At 38.1% G+C, this 21,699-nt stretch overlaps 1 protein-coding gene across 1 annotated transcript in view; it reads right to left on the bottom strand.

The window, feature by feature from the left end:
* Positions 1-9,926: 9,926 nt before the first annotated feature.
* Positions 9,927-21,699, bottom strand: part of NDFIP1 (Nedd4 family interacting protein 1) — a 52,916-nt gene continuing 41,143 nt past the window's right edge. The window contains exons 6-8 of the mRNA XM_055556301.1: positions 20,558-20,624; positions 16,944-17,049; positions 9,927-10,972 (exon numbers count right to left, since the gene is read on the bottom strand). Coding sequence (XP_055412276.1) covers positions 16,946-17,049; positions 20,558-20,624 — 171 coding nt within the window. The 3' untranslated portion in view covers positions 9,927-10,972; positions 16,944-16,945. The remainder of the gene's footprint in view (positions 10,973-16,943; positions 17,050-20,557; positions 20,625-21,699) is intronic.

Below are 21,699 nucleotides of genomic sequence, written 5' to 3'. Positions count from 1 at the left end.
ACCACCAACCCAATCAACCTCGGCCTCACCGCTCTGGAGCTCTAGTCTGTTAACCTCCCTGGTTAAAAAGGGCCTCTGTTTTTTAAAGTATAAAGTGAGGATAATAGTACTACCCACCTCAAAGATTTGGGATGATTAAATGAGGTAATGTGTATAAAGAATGAAGCAGGGTACTTACATGGTAAATGCTTCATAAATAGTACCCATGACTGTGTATCTACGATAGGCGTCTGTAACATAGCAATCTTACAGTAGGTTCTATCCTTGGGGCCAAGGAGTTGGATGTGAATATTGGGTGAACAAAGAACTGGAAATGTTTTGGTCACACTATGAGTGAAAGACTAAGATTATGGGAAATCTTTGTTACAATTGTTGCAAAATCCTAGTCAGTCTCCTTAGGAATGAAGCAGTGGAAAGAAGAGGCATTAGAAGTTGGCTTTAAAGACACTACGTTTTAGGATTCATCAGAACTAGCTGAAAAGCAGGAAAAGGCAAGGTAATCTCCACTGCAGCAAGACTGTAAAAAAAAATTTTTTTTTAATTGATAACAAGCAGAATGGCTTAATAAGAGACCTCATCTCACCAGACTATCCTGGTGGCTAGTACTACACTATGTGAAAATGACAAAGCCACAAAAACAAGGCTGAAAAACAAAAACAAAAACCAAACAGTTGCTTTTAGGTGGTAGTGGGATTAGAGTTGAATTTTTGATTTGTTGATTATTTTTGCAAAATCAGGGTATCTTCTGAAGCCCTGTAAGATCAAGGCGGGGAAATGTATGATGGGCTGATAGTTTCAGGCACAGTGAAAGATGATTTGCTGCTGTGGGGGGGAGGTGGTGGGGTGTGCAGTGGTTTTCAAGCCCTTTTTTTTTTTAAGCTATGCAACATTTTGGTAAACAAAATCTTATTGAGATCCCATCTATAAAGCAGATAGAATACTGCTTTTATTGAATAAATTCACTTATAGGTTCAGTTTTTCCTTATTCCACTTAGGTGTAAATGAGAGCACAAATGTGTATTGGTTGCATACACATTTCAACAGACATTTCATTTGATTTTTTAATGGTTAAAGATATTTTTAGAAGATAAAATTCCAAATAAAAACACAGAATCCTAGTATTTGTTGGAAGATGGTTCAGGAACATCGAGAGGATTGTGAAGATAAGGGCTAGGCAACTGCCAGGAGCTTTTCCATCAGGACCACGTCTTCCAGAGGTGCATGCATAAGTCATTTGTGTCCATGCAGAGAGGGGAAGAACAGTGAGCACAGGATACCCCAATGTCTTCTGTTTAATGACCAAACTAACACAGAGGGGCATGGAGAGGAGGTGAGCCCATAAAGGCCTCATCTGTGCAAAGTTCCCCAGGTCCTACATGAAAGGAGAAAACAGGCAGGCATGTGGGGTGGGAGTGGATTGGCTGGAAGCATCTACCTGGGGACATTCAGGGATGCTAACTGGTGGGATTCAGGAAAGAAAATAAAAGTATGTGATCTTGTTGGGTGGGGCTCAGCAGGAAGGTGAAGAAGGCAGAGAGTAACTAGACACCATGGCCCAGGCAAGATGAGGAGGAAGGCAAGGAGATGGCCCTCACTACAGTGGGAGAGAAGAGACTTGTAGGGTTTGGGACAGGCAAAGGTAAAGCCAGGGAGAGTGATCCACAAAGTACTGGGAACCTTGTTAAGGGGAGGTGCAGAGCGGCAGGTAAAGATCTGGTGAAGAGCGGGTAAAGTAGCAAAGAATTTAAGGCAGGTGCAGAAAGAAGTAAGGCGAAGGATAAGGAGTTCAAAGGATGCTTTGAAGACTTAAATCCACACAAAGATAGTGTATGGCAAATCTTGTCACATAATACAAATGGCCCGAGAAAAAAGGAGGCCAGAATTTCAGCCTACAGAACTCAGGAAAGGAAATGAGAATCAGAGTTTATTGGATTTATAGAGTGTTTTGATGTGACTGAGTGTTGAAAAATCGTTTGCCAAGGGGAGGGAGACTTTGGTGGCTTGGCAGTAAGGAGCGCGCAATGATCCCTTTTATAGTAATCTGTGAGGATCAAATGAACATGGATATAAATATAAGGGCCTACAGAAACACATGATGGTATTACCAGAGAAGCAAGGGTAAGTCATACTCTCATCTGGGCAGCAAGAGTCTAGGCAGAAAAGAGCAGTCTGATTTATCAGAGATGGTCTAATGACAGCCTTGACAAAGTGAAGGAATGAGGAAAGGCAGAATTTATGAAAGCTATGTGGTCCTCAAAAGGAAATGAATGCCCAGGTTTGTGCAACAGGTTTGGGCTTTTAACGTACTGCCCTTGGATCCAGTGCTGTAGCTAGCTGGGGAGCTGTAAAGAGCTGTCTTCTGGTGACTGGCTCTTTAACTACATTATCTTGTTTAGAACTAAAGTGGCCTTGTGAGAAAAGATTCTGGAACACAGATTAGGAAACTGAACTTTGAATAGGGCAAGCGAGTGACCTAAGACCACACAGCTGGCAAGTGGGGAGCAAGTGGACTCATGAGCACTTCTCCCCTGGCAGTGGTTTTCCAGGTCCTGCTTCACAAGAGCCCAGAGATGCTTTCCCGCCCATCCTTCTTGGCTCCTCAGGTGGTAAGAGCCTCTCTCTGCTTGGAGGGTATTTGGCTTTAAGAAGATCTTTAGTGCTCATCTGGTGAAAACTATAGGGCTTCCCTGGTGGCTCAGAGGTTAAAGTGTCTGCCTTCAATGTGGGAGACCTGGGTTCGATCCCTGGGTCGGGAAGATCCCCTGGAGAAGGAAATGGCAATCCACTCCAGTATTCTTGCCTGGAGAATCCCATGGACAGAGGAGCTTGGTGGGCTACAGCCCATGGGGTCGCAAAGAGTCGGACACAACTGAGCGACTTCACTCACTTAGTGCTCCTCTGGTGAAAACTAAGTTAGGAGCAGGTCATCATAGCTTGAAAAGTATAGTAAACTTCTTTCACCTCTATGCAAATAAGGCAGAGAAGATGCTGGTGTATCATGGTTTCTTGCACAGGAAAGCACTTTGTCTTACGTGCTGCCTTCTCCCTCACCAGAACCTCCTTGTGCCCAGAGGCTCCCTTGCACAAATTATGGGTACACAATAGCCAACACAAGGTCATACACATCATAGCCAACTAAGAGAAATGAGTATTTATCACATGATGGCCTGAAACATCTGTATTCAAGAAGCCAGAGCATTTCCATTATACATCAGTCCCAGCAATCTACCGTACAGCATAGTGCCCATAGTTGGCAACACTACTGTGTACTTTAAAATCTGCTAAGAGGGTAGATCTTATGTTAAGTGTTATCATCAAAAAAAAAAAAAAAAAAAGACAATAAAGAGGCAGGAAGAAACTTCTGGAGGTGATAGATATGTTTATGGCACAGATTGTGGTGGTAACAGTTTCATAGATGTAAACCATTCTCCAAACTCATTAAGTTGTATACATTTAATATGTACTGCTTTTTGTATGTCAATCATAGCTCGATAAAGTTGTTTACAAGAAATAGAAATTTAAAATCCGGATCAAAAATATATATAATATATAGAAACCATATTTCTCAGAAGGTGGACTTTATCACTTCTAACACACAGGTGATTATCTAAATTTCATCTGTGATTCTTTCCAAGGGGAATAAAATACGCAGATGGAGGTGAAGCCAAAGCCACTTGGTATGTGAGGACACAGGAAAGTGTCTTGGCTTCCCTTCGGGTGTCTGATGTCACCAAAGCAGTGCTCTAGAAGGCCAGTCTGGGTAAACTCATGACCTCTGCTTTGCCCTTGTGTTCCTAAAAGTTTTATGGGAAGTTCACTAATAAACTAAGAGTGTAAATGCTTCATCATCAAATTAAAAAATAATAAACTGCTACTGAAGCTGACTTGCACTACATATTTTCTGCAAAACACATTTATTTACCTTTCCTTCTAATAAAATACACCTGGCAATAAATAAAAGGTAGTAAAAGTATCCATGACTTGCTATTAAAACTTGGTATGTTTTTAATGACAATTTTTAGTATACTGTTTTTGGATGGATCTGGCACTATTTGAAAATAAGCACCCAACAAGGACACAATTGAGATCGGAACCAAAGTAAAAACACAATAATTTGTCCTAGGTACAGTGTGTATACTCAGAGAATTTAAATGTCTCTCCCTAAAAGATCAAACTGCACTTTAAAATGGTCAACATACTTCTACCAGTGAGCAACTTGTATAAAAATGCCACCATAAAACACATTAGTCTTTTTTTTCCTTAAAGTTTAAACTACAGCCTAATGAATTTAGTTCATCACACGCTTACATAAATCCTACAGTGGAGGGGGGGAAAGAGTCTTTGAAATTTCAAACATTTTCTTCTCCCTTTCTTTCCCTTCCTTTCTTTCTCTTTTAAAGAAAACCTCTCAAGAAGGTATCTAACCACTTCTTGGAGACATAATCATATGTAAAAAAAAAAAAAAACTCGAATAAAAGAGAAATTTTTTAAAAAAATTTTAGTCACTCTTTATTCTTCAATTTAGACCAATCCTCTTTTATAGGGGGCTCCCAGCAATTAGTTGGCAATCTTATCCTGTGAGTTTGAAGGATTAAAGCAGAAGCAAAGAACAAAAGGAATGGATTTGCTACACTCTTCTGCAGGTCTCCTCTCTTAACAAATCAGACTTCATTTCCTCCAGGGCCCTCCCTACCCACCTAATCTTTTCTTTCTTTCTTCCTCCCATGGTCCTTTAGGAAAAGGAGTCTTAAAGGTAACATTATGGAATGCCATCTTAACTAAAATCCTTCAGAATATGCAAAGGTTGAAAATGAATTTGGAAACTAGAGTGTGCTTTTTTGAGTCCTCGTTTTGGGATTCTGACAAAGTACAATTTTTGGATTACTGGATCTTAAACTGTAGCAGCAGGTAAAAAGCCACCCAACTTAGGTTTCCCAGAAGTTTGAACACACTCCCTTCCTTCTTGCAGGCTATTTAGGACAGTGTTCACAGAAGGTCATGACATTAAAGAGAGTATAGCCTGGGAACAGCAGACGTGACATCTGTCGAACTTACTCTTCCATCTGTCACGGACATGGGCCACATAAAAACCTCTAGAGCTCTCGGGGACTTTCAGGGGCCTGCTAATCCATTCCTTTTCCTTTACCCTTAAGCCATTCCAGAGAAGGATTGACCCTATTTTTTAAGACCTCCAAGGAAGAGTCTATGATCACTCTTAGACAGCCAAATATTCAGAAATTATTTTCCCTATGGCTTTTCCCCATGGATCTGCCGACACATTCCTTCCCATAGTGCTGCCATAAACAGAAGAAAATATGGTAGCCATGAGCTTTGAGAAGACCTACATGAAGACAAAATAACTCTTAATTTTACTGAACAGTCAGTGCCATGAAAATACCCTAATGAAAAATTAACTCATAATTTTAAGTGTAGGTATACATGCTCTGGGCTTCCCTGGTGGCTCAGAAGTAAAGAATCCACTTGCCATTGTAGGAGACATGGGTTCCAACCCTGGGTTGGGAAGATCTCCTGGAGAAGGAATGGCAACCCACTCCAGTATTCCTGCCTGTAGAATCCCATGCACAGAAGAGCCCAGGAGCTACAGTTCATAGGGTCGCGAAAGAGTCAGACATGACTGAGCGACTAAACAACAACAATACATGCTTTTCAGGTTTCTTCCATGAAAAGTGAAGGTTTGAGATGAGTACTTACCCATTATCCTTATTCGGAAGCTCTGTGGAACTGCAGCAAGAACCAAGCCCGACCATTTGTAAATTCCACAGGATGAGGATTAGAAAAACAAGTTAAGTTTTAATACCTAAATTTAGAGAACTGCTAAATCACAGAAGCATTTAAGGACAAAAATAATTGGGAGACCTACATACAGATTAAAATGCATCTCACAAATATAGCCACAGGGAAAACAAACACAACTATCCCAAAAAGGGCTTTTCTCATACACATGACCATGGTTACAGGAATCCAGGGTTAGACACTCACTGAGCCAAACCCACACCCCACAAAAAGAGACAGCTACTTTTGCTTCTGTAGCCCACCAGTAATCACTTTTTAAAAGAACTACACACACAGTACCAAATGATGCTAGTAATAAAAGGATTGGTGAAAATATTCATCTATCCAGTGGCTCACTTAGTAATTTATTGGCAATCCTAGTTAAAAAGCAAACTGGAAAAAAAAAAAAACCACGAGTATAAAACCCCTCAATGTCGATCGATAATCAGAGAAAAAACCCAATATACTAAAATGACCAGAATGACATCTAAACCTAGTGACTGCCACATACAGCCTAAGAAATGTTCTGTCAAAATAAAATGTGGAATCAGGAAGCAGATGGCAAAATTCTTTCTAAAATCTCACTTAAGGGGACATTTTAGGTATTTCGGACTCTTGTGCAAATGAAAAGAAGAATGTTTCATCAAGTGTAACTCTAGCCGAGTTATGATAATAGGTTGCTCCAATCCTCTTTCCTTGGCTCAGGAAGTAACTGGCTTAAATGGAGGAAGCAGCTCTCAGTAGGGGATGTGAATGCAAACCCTAACTAGCAAGGTGAAAAATCAGTGCAGCGCAGGATGAATTTCAGAAGAGAGGTTGGGTCTGAGTCAGAAGGCAGCACTCCCTTAGTTCTATAGTTTAGCTGATATTACTTTATGGCGAGAAATCAACTTCCCTATATCTGAGTTTTTTTTTTTTTTTTTTTTAGGGTTTTGACCCACTGGTGAACCTTCCAGATAACTAATGAACAACAATGAATACGGACTTCTCAGCAGTTCCGCACTAATCTTTGTATAAGATTTAGGGAAACTGCTTTTCTCTGTTTTGTTGTCTATAAACCTGCAATCACATAAAGATGGGAAAAAGTCTGTGAAATATTTCATTTCTCACATAACTGGTAAAAACGAATCACTTTTAGAGCAGAATCAACAACATACAAAGCAGGGTTGGGAGATGTCTATTTCACAAAACCACATCCCAGTTTCTGACCTGGATGAAATCCTGCATAAACATAAGATGATTCTCATTATTTAACATATTCTATATTCAGGTTTAACAGGTTTGCCTTTAAGTTTACATCTTACAAATCTGCCAACTGAATTAAAACTCTCAAAATCAGAATGCAATGCTTTTTGGTAAATAAAACAAAGCAAAAAGAGGCATCAAAACAAAACTGAAGTAATGTATCTATATTACAAGTGACAAAATCTGAGACTAACTGGAGAGTTGAGGGGACCAAAATGCCACGAAGCAGATGGGACTATTTCAAATTTCTAGACAGAGAAACTGTCCTCAGGAGGACAGCTCTCCACTTAGGTTGTCCAAAGAGCACGTTTTCTATAGGTCATAAAGCTGTACTTAAGAAAGGAACTGGGTTATCAAAGAACCCCTTTTTAGAATACAAAATCAGTTTCTGTAACTCCTTTCCTCCTGAAAGTCTTTTATTCTCGACCTGAACTTACCCTTCCCTTAAAGAATTTTGGTGTCTTTCTTTGAGATGTCCTGCATTTCAGCAGCAGAACATAGAGAGTCAATACTCAGAAGTTCCCTGTCAAACAGCACTTTTTGTGGGTGCTCTAAATGGGGACAACCACACAGTATAGCAAAGTTACACCTCCAGTACTTACCTTTAGTACTGGTGGTGCACCAAATGCTCTCCCTTATCTCACCTCATCGGCCTTAGGGACTGTAACTGCTATTTAGGCTTAACAATGTGCAAAGCAAGAATTTTCTTAAACGCACAAACCATCTATAGAAACATATTTGCATTTTGCTACACCTCTCATAATCCCTCAAATTATCTTCAGAAAGCCTGAAAAGGTGAAAATCTAACTAGCTAAAAAACATCAGCCAAACTTGAAAATTATTAAGCTACATCTTATATTCATACATGGTTTTCCTGTATTCATCACTAAGGTTTCACAAAAAAACAGATTCAGGTAGGCAGTAGGACCCATATTACTTTTTCATAAATTATTCTCTTATATTTTACATAAACATACAGTTCTGTGTCTATTCTTGGCATGTTTTAAGTTAAAATTTGATTATCGGTGTTTACTAGTATTAGGAACAGGTGATTTTTCAATATGGACCATCCAACCCCTCAATAAGGTCAGACATCCGTAAGAGGTGGTAGAGTTGGACTCAAAGCAGAGGCCAGCACTCCATTTGTTGGGTGTATTTTTCCTGATTCTTACCTAGAACCCTGACACCTCAGGCAACCACTTACTATCCTTTGGCCCTGAAATTCCCTTTCAGGAGTTCTTTCTACCTTTAAATATAGTGTAAGAATATAATGAAGGCCAAAAGAAGTTTCATCTGGGTTACTAATAACCCACAGCGGGACACAGCTCAAGTCAGATAACTTTGTTTGCATCATTCCAATTGGCAACAGTCAGTCAGAGACAAGAGGGGCCTCTGAAGTCATAGACGAGCCCCAGCTGTCCCTCAGCCCAAGGTCAAAGCCAATTTATTCCATAACCTTGTGCAAATAACAGTGGTTCCTCAGTATTCTCTCTCAAATAATTTAAACACTTCTCCTTTATCTGAAAGGGTTATTCTTAATAATGAACCCACCAAAGGGAGACAGAAAAGAGAGAAAAATAAAAAGTAATACTGCAGAACAAACATTTCCACCCTAACACTGAGGACCCCAGGTAACTTGTATATCTGCAAAGAATTGAATTTTTAGAACATTTAAGAAAGACAGAAATCACCATCCTAATTAATTTTAAAGCATACCAACCTTAGGTTTATGTATAACAAAGTCTTAAGGACTTTGCAGAAATATGCAGAAATAAGAATTCCAAATATTTCAGCCCTCAAATACACAAAGTCAAATAAGGCATAAGACCTAAAGAGTAAACACAAAGCAAAACTACAATGTTTTAGTTAATGTGATCTAGGGCCCCTCTATTTTGTCCTGTAAGATAATTTAAATAGCTCTCTCTGTTGCAATGTCCAAATTTATTCAGACTGTTAGAATATGATAGGCTATAAACTCCTCCGAAGTCTATGGTTGGTACAATCTAATTCAAAATATTAAAAAATTTTTCAGAGACTTTCAAGACTGTATCCATTGTAAAATATAACTTGTAAACAAGAACATGTTATATTATTACTTACTGTAATCAATAAATGAGTTATACTTACGGTAATCAATAAATGAGTTAGAATAAGTAGTCTTTGAAACACTGTTCCAGGAGGCACTCAGTTTTCCTGTTTGGCTTTCAAATAATGCACATTTCTATGCATTACCTACGATACCCCTGAACACTCACTTCCTAAGCTGATCCTGGATGTTCACATGCAGCAAATAAATGAACATTTGCAGCTATCATACCATGCTAGTGCTGGTTTGTATAGTTATTTAACCATCTTGCTACATTTTTTCTTTATATATTAAGTGGAGGGGGAAAAAACCCAAACAACTGATATTATAAAAACCACTGGTCTCTAAATTTAACACAATTGAGACAAGAAGAGAAAATCAGGAGGAAGGAGAAAGGTTTAGCTTCACCTGGGCACTTGCTCACAGGACTTAAACCAGCTGATTGTGTTCAACTGAGAAAAAGGGCAAATGCAGAGAACATGCAGAAAACATTAGAAATAAATTAGCTAAGATTATGTCTAAAAATGAAGCATAATTGGAATTCCAGAATGACTTGCAATCTCTACAACTCCTCCCTTATTTTAGCCCATCGTCTTTTGAAGAACTAATACATTTTTAGGAATATACTGAATATGATATGAAAGTAACATCCCGTGCTAAAAAAGAAAAAAACTGGTCCAAGATCAATTTTTGTGTTTATTGAATGATTGTGTATGTATCTATATGAATGAAGATTAGAAAAAACTGCCTTGGCAATTAATAAGTGCAAACCAAGAAATTAAATAGTAATCCACAGCAAAAGTTGCTACACAAGAGACGTTTATTAATGTTCTGTTGTATTTACAGCTTTAACATAGCAAACCAGGGTGAATTACCACTTGGCAAAAAGCACGTCACTCAACATTTATAACACATTGGTCTCTGCTAACACATTGTAAAAGCAAGTAGTACAGTATGTTAGGGATAATCTCAAAAGTTCCACGCTAATTCTTTCTTTGCTCCTAGTACCTAATCCCCTCTCTACTCCTAGCCCCTGGCCTAATCATCAGGAGACAAAAGAAAAAGAAAAAAGGGGGCAGGGATTCCAATCATATAGAAAGTGTCGAGAATTGCAATTTATTAGTCATTATGCTGCATTTGTCCTTGTCCTTTCTATTTTACACAATGACAACACCTTTACAATCCCTTAGGTACACAACACAGAATAAGGTACTGCAAAATTAGAATACAGACTATAAGAAATTAATACTTATTTTTTACCAATTAAGAACATATTCTTGACCACACTTTAAATGTATTTTGCACTATGATTTTGCTTCCAGGTGTTCACAGTACAATTAAATAAATTTCTAGATTAATTTTAACAGCAAAATGGATTATGTGCAGAAATGCAGTCATAACAAAAGTTTTACTTCTGAGAAAACCCCCTTTTTAAATGGCCAGCATTATACATATCTTACACTAAAATATTTAATTCCAAATTCATTTTGAGATGGAGGATGAATAAAAGCAAGATTGCCCCCTACTGACTACAGGGACAAGGCTCATGCTATTTAAAATGACTACAAACAATAGATAAGGCATTATTAATACATCACAGACTTGACTGCGAGAGCTTTTTCAAACATTAACCACTAATGATTCAATGATTACAGAATTTTGCATTAACTATTAAAATTTTACACCTAGGAACAAATAGAGAGAAATGATCTTTGTCAACAGTACTTTATTTTTTTAAAGCAGGTGATGATTCCTCTGTGTTCCGCATCTTGATTCACTTCCTGCAGGTGTTCTCTTGCTTCTTGGGAGAGAATTCATAAATGCAGGAAGGCCTTTGCCAGAAAACATCTGCCAGAGAAGGATATTGAATATTGGAACTCTGGTTAGGTTGTTATTTTGGCTAAAAGAAGGATGTAGTCACAAAAGAAGGCAGGATGTTTGGAGACATGAGTACATTTTAACATAGCTTTAAGATTACTATACACTGACATCATAATATTCAAAAAACATTACATTTTTGGTTCTTAAAATTATCAAGGTCTCCAGAACTAGGAAAGACTTCAATGCTTTCTCTAAATCCCATGAGGTCAGGGATCTCTTTCTCTAAACCTAACACAAGAACAGAATTCAAGGAGCACTTCATCCCACACTTAACACCAATGGCAATGACTGAAACTTGGGGACAAAGAGACAGCAGAATCCAAATGCGTAGGTAATTTTCCAAACACACTTGAAGCTGTTTACCCTGCCAGATCTCACATGAAAGATTTCCAATAAGGATGCCAGTGATGTCATGCTACCCTTGGAGCACAGCAAAGTTAGAAAACAGCTGTAAACTCATAGGAACCACAGGTACTTCTTCCCAATAATTAGGGGAAAAAAAGTTACTGTATTTTGGGGGAGGTATCTCCGGTAGACAAAAAAAAGTGTATGCAGCCCCTATTCTATAAAGCAATTTACATGACTGACATAAATACTCTCAAAATGATGTCCATCTATTTATTATAAATGCAATTTTCATATAACACTTTGATGAATTTTTGTATTGGCATATAAACTGGTTTGGTTCTCATGGAAAAAATACAAATAATTCCCTGTATTAGTGTCAAAAAAAATACTCTAAAGAGATACATTATTGATGTATGGCAAAACCAATACAATATTGTAAAGTAAAAAAATAATAATAATAAAAAAATTAAAAGAAAAAAAAAAGAGATACATTAACACTTAACAAAAGCTTATTGAGAAACTATGTTGTGGTACCCTACACCAAGTGAAAGTTGGATGGGCTCATACCTAGGCCCTTCCATCTTTCAAAATTACTGTAAAAGCCACAAGCAGCCCTTTTATAGACCGATTAGACTACTGCATACATCTTTAAAAAGTTGACAAGATGCAGAGAAGCTACAACTCTGGAAGAAATCAACATATTCTTTTTGAACATTAATATTTTCCCAAACTCCAAATTCACTTGGTGTTTTGATCTGAAGCAAACCAATGATACTGATATAAGAGCAACTCTTCTTTAGGGAGATTTCAGAATGTGCAAGGACAAAGACACAAGAATATAAGGATTCCTGAAGCCAAGTAGAACCAAAAATAAAATCTGTCTGGTAGGCATATGACAAATAGAGATTTCTGCAATGAGGCTAGTTAGACTCATTACAAGTCTAAGTAAATTCACTTTTATCAGTTACCATTAATAAATAAAAATTGATATAATAATTACTATTAGGTCAAAACACTAGAGTTTTGCAAGAATATGAGATACAGTCCAGATAACTACCAGGCCACTAAGTTCACGCTATGTGCATGGAGATAAGTTAGTTTTAGCAGATCCCTCAAAGTCAGAGCCACCCAAAAGACACTAAAAAATCCATTAAGAGGTCCTACCTACTGTATAGCAAAAGGAACACTATTCAACATTCTGTAATATTCTATATGGGAAAATAATCTGAAAAATAATAGATATATGTGTATGTATAACTGAAAATAACACAACATTGTATATCAACTATTCTCCAGTATTAAAAAAAAATCCATTAAAAGGTCCTAGATAGGTCTACTGATGGGTGATCTCATTCATCAAACAAACTCCAAATGAAAAACATTGCTATAGAGGCATTCACTGCTCTCTACGACTCAGGCCGGTTGAGATCAATTTGATTCACAGGTTGCTACAAAAACAATGATGGAATGTAAACTGGAAAAGAGACAGGTTTTAGGGACTGTGAATATCACCACTAAGCTTTAGATCGGATAACTTAAGAAACAAGGGAATCCAATAGCCTACACAATTTCTTCTTGGACCCTGTGTGATTTTTTTTTAAGCAAAAATTCCACTGGCAATATTTTCTACTGTCTTGCTACTTTACACAGCCCAAATAAGTCAAACTAACCTGAGGTGAATTGGAAATAAAGATGTATTAAGGAGGAGGGGGAATATTATAGAAAAAAAGAAAATGAAAACATTTATCATCATATGCAAAAAAGGTAAGATATCTGATGCCCAGAATGTATAACTCACCAGATCACAGCAATCTCTATCTAATTATGAAGGGCCCCATCTCATTAATGCTATCAGGGATTATACACTTTCTTCCCCTCCTATTTCAGAAGTAGTGAAGGTAACATATTTAAGATCCATTATACTTTGTATATATAAGTACTTTTGGAGTAGTGTTAGATATCAGGTTAACTGTGTTACCACCTTATAGTTACTATGTATAGCTAACTCCTCAACTATCTGGCAACATCAGAGGAAGTGGAACTTGATGAAAATTTATTTTCCAGTTAACTGGTAAATAAGATAAAGTATGGACACTTTATATTTTTGACCATTTCAGATAAAGATGTTTCTAAAAGGGATATGTTTCTTTTCATACAACATAGAAGGAACATATTGTTTTTCCTGCTTCCTCATAGTCACACACCTCTTGATGCCACTGTGCCTCACTCTAGCAGTGTCTTTTGGCTTTTCTTGCTGTGAGGCAGGAAACCAGATTTCCTGTATACGCTTAAATGAGCTCCAGAAGGGAACCCGAGAGCCACCCTATGACAGTAGTATATGAGCTTTAGTGTTCAGCTCTTATAATACCTACTATGGCTGGTAAGAAAGATCTTTTGAGGGTATTTCAAGGTTTGTGTGTGTGTATCCCATATTTTGGGCAGCCTTGTGTGTGTGCGTACTCTATATTTTGGGCAGTCTAAATAGAAAAGTCACTATTCTTATACATTTTTCTAGTACAATGCCAGACCTTAGCATGGGAATTGAATTATTTTTATCTACAGCAAAGTTATTTTAGCAATTTCCTATCTGTGGCTTTCTGGTAAAAGTAAGCCCACAGCTAGCTTTTAACCAGTGATACCTCCAGTAAACAAAGTAAGAGGTCTCAGTGAAAGAAAATCTTTATATCTTACACAATGGTTTTCTACCACATCTTCAAACTAAACTAAATTTCCTCTGAACTAGAGAAAGAAAACATTCTATTTCTGGTTCTGGATGAACAGTTCCTACCTGTGTCAATGAATAAAGGAAATTCAGTCCCATGGGATATTATAGCTTTGTGGATTCCTTCTGGGGATACTGAAAATTAGTAAGGAAGTCATTAAAATTCTAAATGCTGCTCTAAGTCTCTAAACCCCTAATTTAGAGCTCTGAGTCCTCTAGGCATGTCAGGGATGATTTCAAATCAACTAGGATATCAAAGTCAGACAGGAAAGCAACGAACCCCATTATGCCCTCCACTGAAACACCTCTAAGTTTCTGACAACTCCTAAAGCATTGTAATGGTTCTGACTCCAAAACACAGAGAGCACCAGGTCTGTAATACCCCTTCACAGCTCCAACGCCATTACTGCTTAACTAAGGGCTGCCTACTTGAAATCATAACTCTAAAGGTGCGCTGTTTTACATTTAGAATATACCCATAAAACACTTCAGAAATTTTAGGAAGTCAAAACAATAACAACAAATTTTACAACAGGAAAACTGCGAAGTTCAGGCTTTCTCTCAACTTCCATTGTCACATCAACCTGTCCTGTATTAGATGCAAGATAAAGAAGGTATGCATCCCCTAATGAAGCCAGAAGCTGCCTTCAACCAGATGAATGAAGTGATCAGACAGAGGTGTGGCCTCAGTCATTTAGAAATTCAAAGCCAATACACCAGACCTACAGAATCTGTGAAGGAAGGCAGGCAGAGAGGGAGGGAGGGATCTGTCCTCTCAGGGTATTGTGGGCACCAGTGGATGAGGGGAACTGTGGAGGTGGGTTCAGAAGCTCATCATCAGGAGAACTGTGACTACACCAAAGACTTAACTTTGAACCTATGGTAGGTAAGAGTTAAAGCTAAGGATCAGAAGTAACTATAAATTATAATCAGACACACAGAAGGAGAAAAAAGATGACAATGGTAACTACATAAACTACTAAAACCACACAAAACATCTGACAAACCTCTTAAAGTGTAACAGAAACATCACAGGGGTTAGGGCCCAGGTAAGCGTGTCAATGTCCATCTGCACCCAGACTGTGTAACCCAATTCAAATTCAGGACACACCACCTCTCAGGACATTTTAAACATGTAATAAAACATTCCTTTTCTTGGGGGAAAAAAAAACCAAAACAGTGGTTATCTTAAAGACTAAAACAGTCTCGCAAATAAAAGTACACACTCTTTTGAAGAAACTGACTTTAATCAAAAGAACATAGGTTCTTTACATGCTTTAACTTTTATAAGAATGCCTTATGAATATACTCTACCACGCATGTATCTGAGCTTATCTGTCACTAATAACCTTTTGTTGTTTATACAAGCACATTGTACATGTATATGCACAAGTACATGTATAATGCTTAATTCAGTATCTGACATATTGAAAAGTTGGCAAATATTAGTTATTACTATTATGCCATGCTTGAAAAATTTTTACTCCACTTAAGAAGTTATCGTATTATTCTGTTGCTTAAAGACTTTCAACACCCTCTCACAACCTGGCAAATTAAATATGATAGGTATTTTCTTTTCTAGAAGCATATATTCTGAGACTACCATGAAATCTTCAAAACTGAGAATGCTACTCTGCATCCTAAGACCACAACAAATCTTCAAAATTGAAAACTCCACTCTTAGCATATGATTACTTACAAAAACTGTGAAATAACCCAACAGCAAATACAGGCTCACATGGAATCAGCCTTGTGTTGAGCCAATATGTGACTGGGTTTAAAGGGCTGCTCTGTGAGTTCCACTGCTAATGGGCTTAGTGCTTAAGATATTTGAGAATGCTCTCAGATTGACTTTTCAGCCTTAATCCTCAACACTCCTTTATGTTACAAACTGCTTCTTTTGAGCCAGCTGCATACTTCCCTACCTCTCTTCCTATTCAACACTGCCTCAGGTGACTCTAAAAGGCTTACCCACCCAACATTTTCCATATTATACTTTCTAGGTTTATCTCAAGGTTTATCTCAGCTGTTACAATCTTCACAAATCCTTGCCGATGTCTCAACTAGCCTGGCTCTACTTGTCCTCAACAGTCTTAAGGAACAAAGAATCAGTTCCAAGGAGGCCCATCAGACCTTGTTACTAGAGATCTCTCTCTGGTGTACTCTTTCTCAAGATTCCCTGTCTCCTCCTTTTTGCAGCTGGTGATGCAAGACGGAGCCAGCCTCTGGGGAAAACCATGGGGGAACCAAACAGCCTTGGCAAGGCTTAGTCCTCCTGTTCTAGGCAGGGAAAAGGCCCTTTTCTCCCCTTCCTTTCTTTCCTTGGGTTTGACCCTCCCACCAGAATGGTAACATCAGGATGTGAACCTGAAGAAAATGCCCAGGAAAGCCCCTCATTGATTTTAGGAGATGGAAGCCTTGGTAGGCTTGTCAGTAGCCAAAAGGAGTTCCTCAAGTACTGTGGACTCTCCCAGCTCTGGATTTAGGGGCCCCACCAAACAGAACTTAGTGATTAGGCCTGAAAGGTTCCTTCTCACTACTTACCTCTGGAACTAGTACAACCCAAACAGTGGCTTCAGGATTCATGATTCAAAGATTAAGAACCCTGAGTCCTAGTCAAGTCTCTTCTGCATTGTCCAAACATGAGATAATGTTGTCTCCTCTGGTAGTTTTTCTAACTTGCCTTTTAAGATAGTTTTTTCATAGAAACACTCCTTACTAAACTAGAAACTAAAAGGCAAAGACGATGGCTTCCTGTCTCTATATCCCCTACCACAGGTTGTATATTCTACTCTAAATGTGAACAGTAATCTACCCATGCATCACATGATTACACTGGGACTGGAATAAAGTTTTTTTCTTTAATACCTTTAATAAATAAAGAGAACTCTGGTCCTGGGGAGATTTGAGAAGTTTTCTGGCATCTTCCGAACTTTTGCATAATTGATAAATCCTCTGAGAAACAGGAGAAAGCCTAATTTAAAAAAGAAAAGTCAAGAATGAGTTTATAATTCTCATATTAAGCCCAGTCCCCAGAAATATCCCTCCTGATACCAAATACTTCATTTTTCTGTTATCAGAAAAGCTATCAAAACATAATTTCCTCTAAAAATTTCAAAGGATTTGATTTTACACCAAGTTTTCTATTTCTCAATGAGAACATACAATCTCAAGAGCCAAATAAAGTCTCTTTTGCACATTCAGAATCTAATTTGTGTAAAAGAAAACAAAAAATAAGATGGGGCCAAACATTTACATCATTTACTTTTGGAAGCCTCACTGAGAAGCATCATCAAAACCTACTCTCCCTACCCACCCCAGGATCTTAGTTCCTCAACCAGGGACCAAACCTGTACCCTAAGCAGTGAAAGTGTAGAGTCCTAACCAATGGACAGCCAGGGATTCCAAAACCTTCTGAATTGCAAAAAAGTGTTCCAAGATAATTAACACTAAAAACAGAGAGGTTATAAACAGTGTTTTTCTCAAATAAAAAAATTTCATCCTTTCTTGTTATGGTTTTTTTTTCTGTCAACAGTACACAATGCTGTCCACTAGATGTCAGGCTGTCCTTACCTTTACAAGAATTCTGTTTCAACTCTAAATTCTATTTCTCTGTTCTTAATTTAGGAGTCAGCAGGGAAGATGATGAGCTCCCTCCAGTGGTAGCTCACACACTGCTGGCCCTCCTCCTCCAGAGATGGCCCCTGGTCTTAAGACACATTTTTTTCAAATGGCTTTATAGAGATATAATTTACATATCACAAAGCTTACCCATTTAATGTGTACAATTCACTGGCTTTTAGTAGTTAAAACTCTAATCCAATTTCAGAATTCTTTATCGTCCCTAAAACTATCTGTACCCATTAAGTAGCCACTCCCCATTTCCTACCCTCCTCCCATCTCACCAGCTCTGAGCAATAACTTTCTTTTGGATATATATATTTTAAAATATACTCAAGCAGTGGAAGATGCTTTGCACTCAGTCAGAAATGATTTCTGGCAGCAACCAAGAGTCATCAGCACTGAGCACAGTGAAAACTACCCTGTTAGGCATCAAAATCAGCGACAATACAACCTAACTCCAGTCAAAGGATAGGTGCCATGTGGGAATATAGGTCAGTTTTGCTAGATATTTCAATTTTAAAAAGGTAAAAAAATTCAGATATTTTATGTGAAAGTTCTTGGTTTTTATATGATGTGTGTGCGCTAAGTGTGTGTGTTAAATCACTTCAGTCATGCCTAACTCTGCAACCCTATGCACTGTAGCACATCAGGCTCCTCTGTCCATGGGATTTTCTAGGCAAGAATACTAGAGTGGGTTGCCATGCCCTCCTCCAGGAGATTTTCCTGACCCAGGGATCGAACCCACATCTCTGGTCTTCTGCATTGACAGGCAGGTTTTTTACCACTCGTGCCACCAGGGAAGCCCATTTATAATGACAACTAAAAAAATAACTTCTGAAAATAACTATGGAACATACAAGTCACAACTACAGGCTAGATGTAGTTTATGAGCTGCCAGCTCATAGACCTGGTCTTTGCAGGAAACCATCCCCCCTTAAAAAAAAAAAAAACAGTAACAACAACAACAAAAGATTCTCTCTGCAAGGAGTTCTAAAAATGACTCACACATTGGATCCAAATGTATGAAGTACATCTGAAGTCTCACCATTCTCTGCTTACCACTAAGCAGTAAGACAGCAAGAATGATCAATTACAAAGTATTATAAACTCATCCCCCATGAAACTTTAATATAGGAAGGAAATCAGCCTATTAGATTTTTTAAAATTATCTATGTTGTCAACAATCAACCTAAAATTATGCTTAATGGCTCTTCTTTGGCTTATTCAGGATTTGCTTGGACTTTGGGCTTGGGAGAAGATGAGGAGTCAGACTTTCTCTTAAAGATACAGTCTGGAGAATAAGCAAGTCAAGGAACGACTTCTCCAGAGTGACTCTCCTGTAGGTTGTTTTTTGTTTTTTTTGTTTTGTTTTGTTTTGTTTTGTTTTTTAATTTTATTTTATTTTTAAACTTTACATAACTGTATTAGTTTTGCCAAATATCAAAATGAATCCGCCACAGGTATACATGTGTTCCCCATCCTGAACCCTCCTCCCTCCTCCCTCCCCATTCCATCCCTCTGGGTCGTCCCAGTGCACCAGCCCCAAGCATCCAGTATCGTGCATCGAACCTGGACTGGCAACTCGTTTAATACATGATATTTTACATGTTTCAATGCCATTCTCCCAAATCTTCCCACCCTCTCCCTCTCTCACAGAATCCATAAGACTGTTCTATACATCAGTGTCTCTTTTGCTGTCTTGTACACAGGGTTATTGTTACCATCTTTCTAAATTCGTTTTTTTAAATTATTAAGTTTCTCAGTAATCAAGAGAAGAAGTAAAAATCACTATGTCTCTTTCCTTGGAATGCTGTGACTAAGAGTAGAATAAAATGATGCTACTGGGGAGGCCGGGGATGGCATCATGAATGACTAGTATTCTCTAAGTAAAATTTAGAGTCATCAGTGCATGACTCTGTTACCCAAGGCAAGGCAGGCAGGCCCTGAATATATTAAGCAGCTTTTGGTCATGGGCTCTACACTGTGCTAGCCAGACCCATTAGCAACCCTGGGAACCAAAGATCCAAATTGAGGAGATAACAAAAAGACCTGAGACAGAAGAAATGTTAGGATAGGAGAAAATGATGCCAAGAAGCAGAGTGAGACAATTATACCACCCTTAACAGCCACAAGATGCCCCTTCTATTTTCTTGTAGAATGATAGCAATGACGATGGTCTGCTATTGTATCATACAAATTTTCTCTACAAAGAATGAGGAAGCCAACAGTATTCACCACACTGCTCATTTCTTTAAGATGTCTTGGAAAAAAGTTACACTAATAAGTACAATCTTAAGACCAACTACCTGAAATGGCTGGTATGTTTAAAAAAAAAAAAATCTTATTCTCATCAAGAGCAAACTAAAGAATTCTGGACAGCCAATGGTGGTTCTTCCAGAAGTTATGCAAGACAATATATTTTCTGTTTTCTACTGATATATTCAACTGAAGATAGGCCACATACACTCATGAGTAGTTCAGTAGGTAACAGTATACCTATAAGCAGTTTGGGGTTGAGCTTGTGAACCCTTTGAGGCAATAACTCACAAGGCGGGAAAAAATCTAAGGATTATAAAAAGTCATCTTATTGGTACACCCCTCTGGCTACATGGAAAATGTGAGAAGTGTGTATGGATGGGTTAGGAAAAATTTACCACCACTAAGAGACAGTCTATGAATATGTATGTTACTCTGATGGTGATAACAGCCTAACCTTTGACATATTTTTAAAATTATACTTATTATCACTAATATATTACTGTATAGTAGTAAGTGAGATGAAGGTTTACTAAAAGTAATTTTACTTCTAAAATTTAACATAATCTTTTCTATCCTTTGTCTTTTTTAAAAGCACTTACCTAGAACCAGGAACACCCACCAGAGCCAGTACTGACCATCAAAATATCCAGGGAAGTAAGTGGAAAACTGAAAAATAAAGCAAAATACTTTATAGAGAACCTCTGCAGATATTATTTCACATTTTAGCTTAAGAGTTTATAAAACACAAGATTTTACCTTGTACACAAATGCTGTTGCTCATTTAGTCTTACAAAAATTTCTAAAAATTTAGTCAAAGTATTTTATATAGTACAGATCTGAAATGATTACAATATTTGCTAATAAACTTCCTTTCATGGAAAAGCAATCTTGAAATATGGTAGCTTTCAGCTTTACATACACCTTGTTTTGAAAGTGCTCAAACCTGTTTGTTTTTTAAAAATATTTTTCCTCTTTTAAAAATATGTCTTTTTTAAAAAGAAATTTTATTTATTTTTGGCCTTGCGGGGTCTTCGCTGCTGTGCAGGCTTTTCTCTAGTTTTGAGAGCTGGGGCTGCTCTCCAGTTTCAGCGCACGGGCTTCTCACTGTTGCGGCTTCTCTTGTTGCAAAGCACAGGTTCGAGAGCACACAGGCTTCAGTAGTTGGTGGCCTGTGGGCTCAGTAGTTGAGTCTCCCTGGCTCTAGAGCACACGCTTATTAGTTGTGGCACATGGGCTTAGTTGCTCTGTGGCATGTGGGATCTTCCTGGATCAGGGATCAAACCTGTGCCTTCTGCACTGGCACACGGATTCTTTACCACTGAGCCACCAGGAAAGCCCCAGAAATATGTCTTGATGATACTTTTATTTTGCTTACGTAGTGCCAAACTCAATTATATTTGGCCTCCTTTCTAATGATCCCTGATTTTGTTCCTACCCTTTCAGCCATGCCTTGACCTTGGAAGCTTTACCATGTACATGATGATAATCCCATTCCTTTGCCAGGGACTATATAGCACATGATACTATTGTGGCCAGTGGGAACTAAGGGCTGTGAGGAAAGCTTCTTAGCTCTTAAAAAGAAAGGGAGAGGAAATAGTTTCCTTTCTTCTGCTGAGCACTGTTGTGTTTCTGATGTGATGCCTGAAACTGCCATGGCCAGCTATACCAATAGGTTGAGCCACCTGTCGGCTGTCCTTGATATCAGTGAAACATTTAACTGACCTCCACGTCAGGACTTATT

Source organism: Bubalus kerabau, chromosome 1, assembly GCF_029407905.1.
Source record: "Bubalus kerabau isolate K-KA32 ecotype Philippines breed swamp buffalo chromosome 1, PCC_UOA_SB_1v2, whole genome shotgun sequence".
NCBI classification, from domain to species: Eukaryota; Metazoa; Chordata; class Mammalia; order Artiodactyla; family Bovidae; genus Bubalus; species Bubalus kerabau.
Note: the sequence above shows the minus strand (reverse complement) of the source record. Positions and strands in the feature narration are given on the sequence as shown.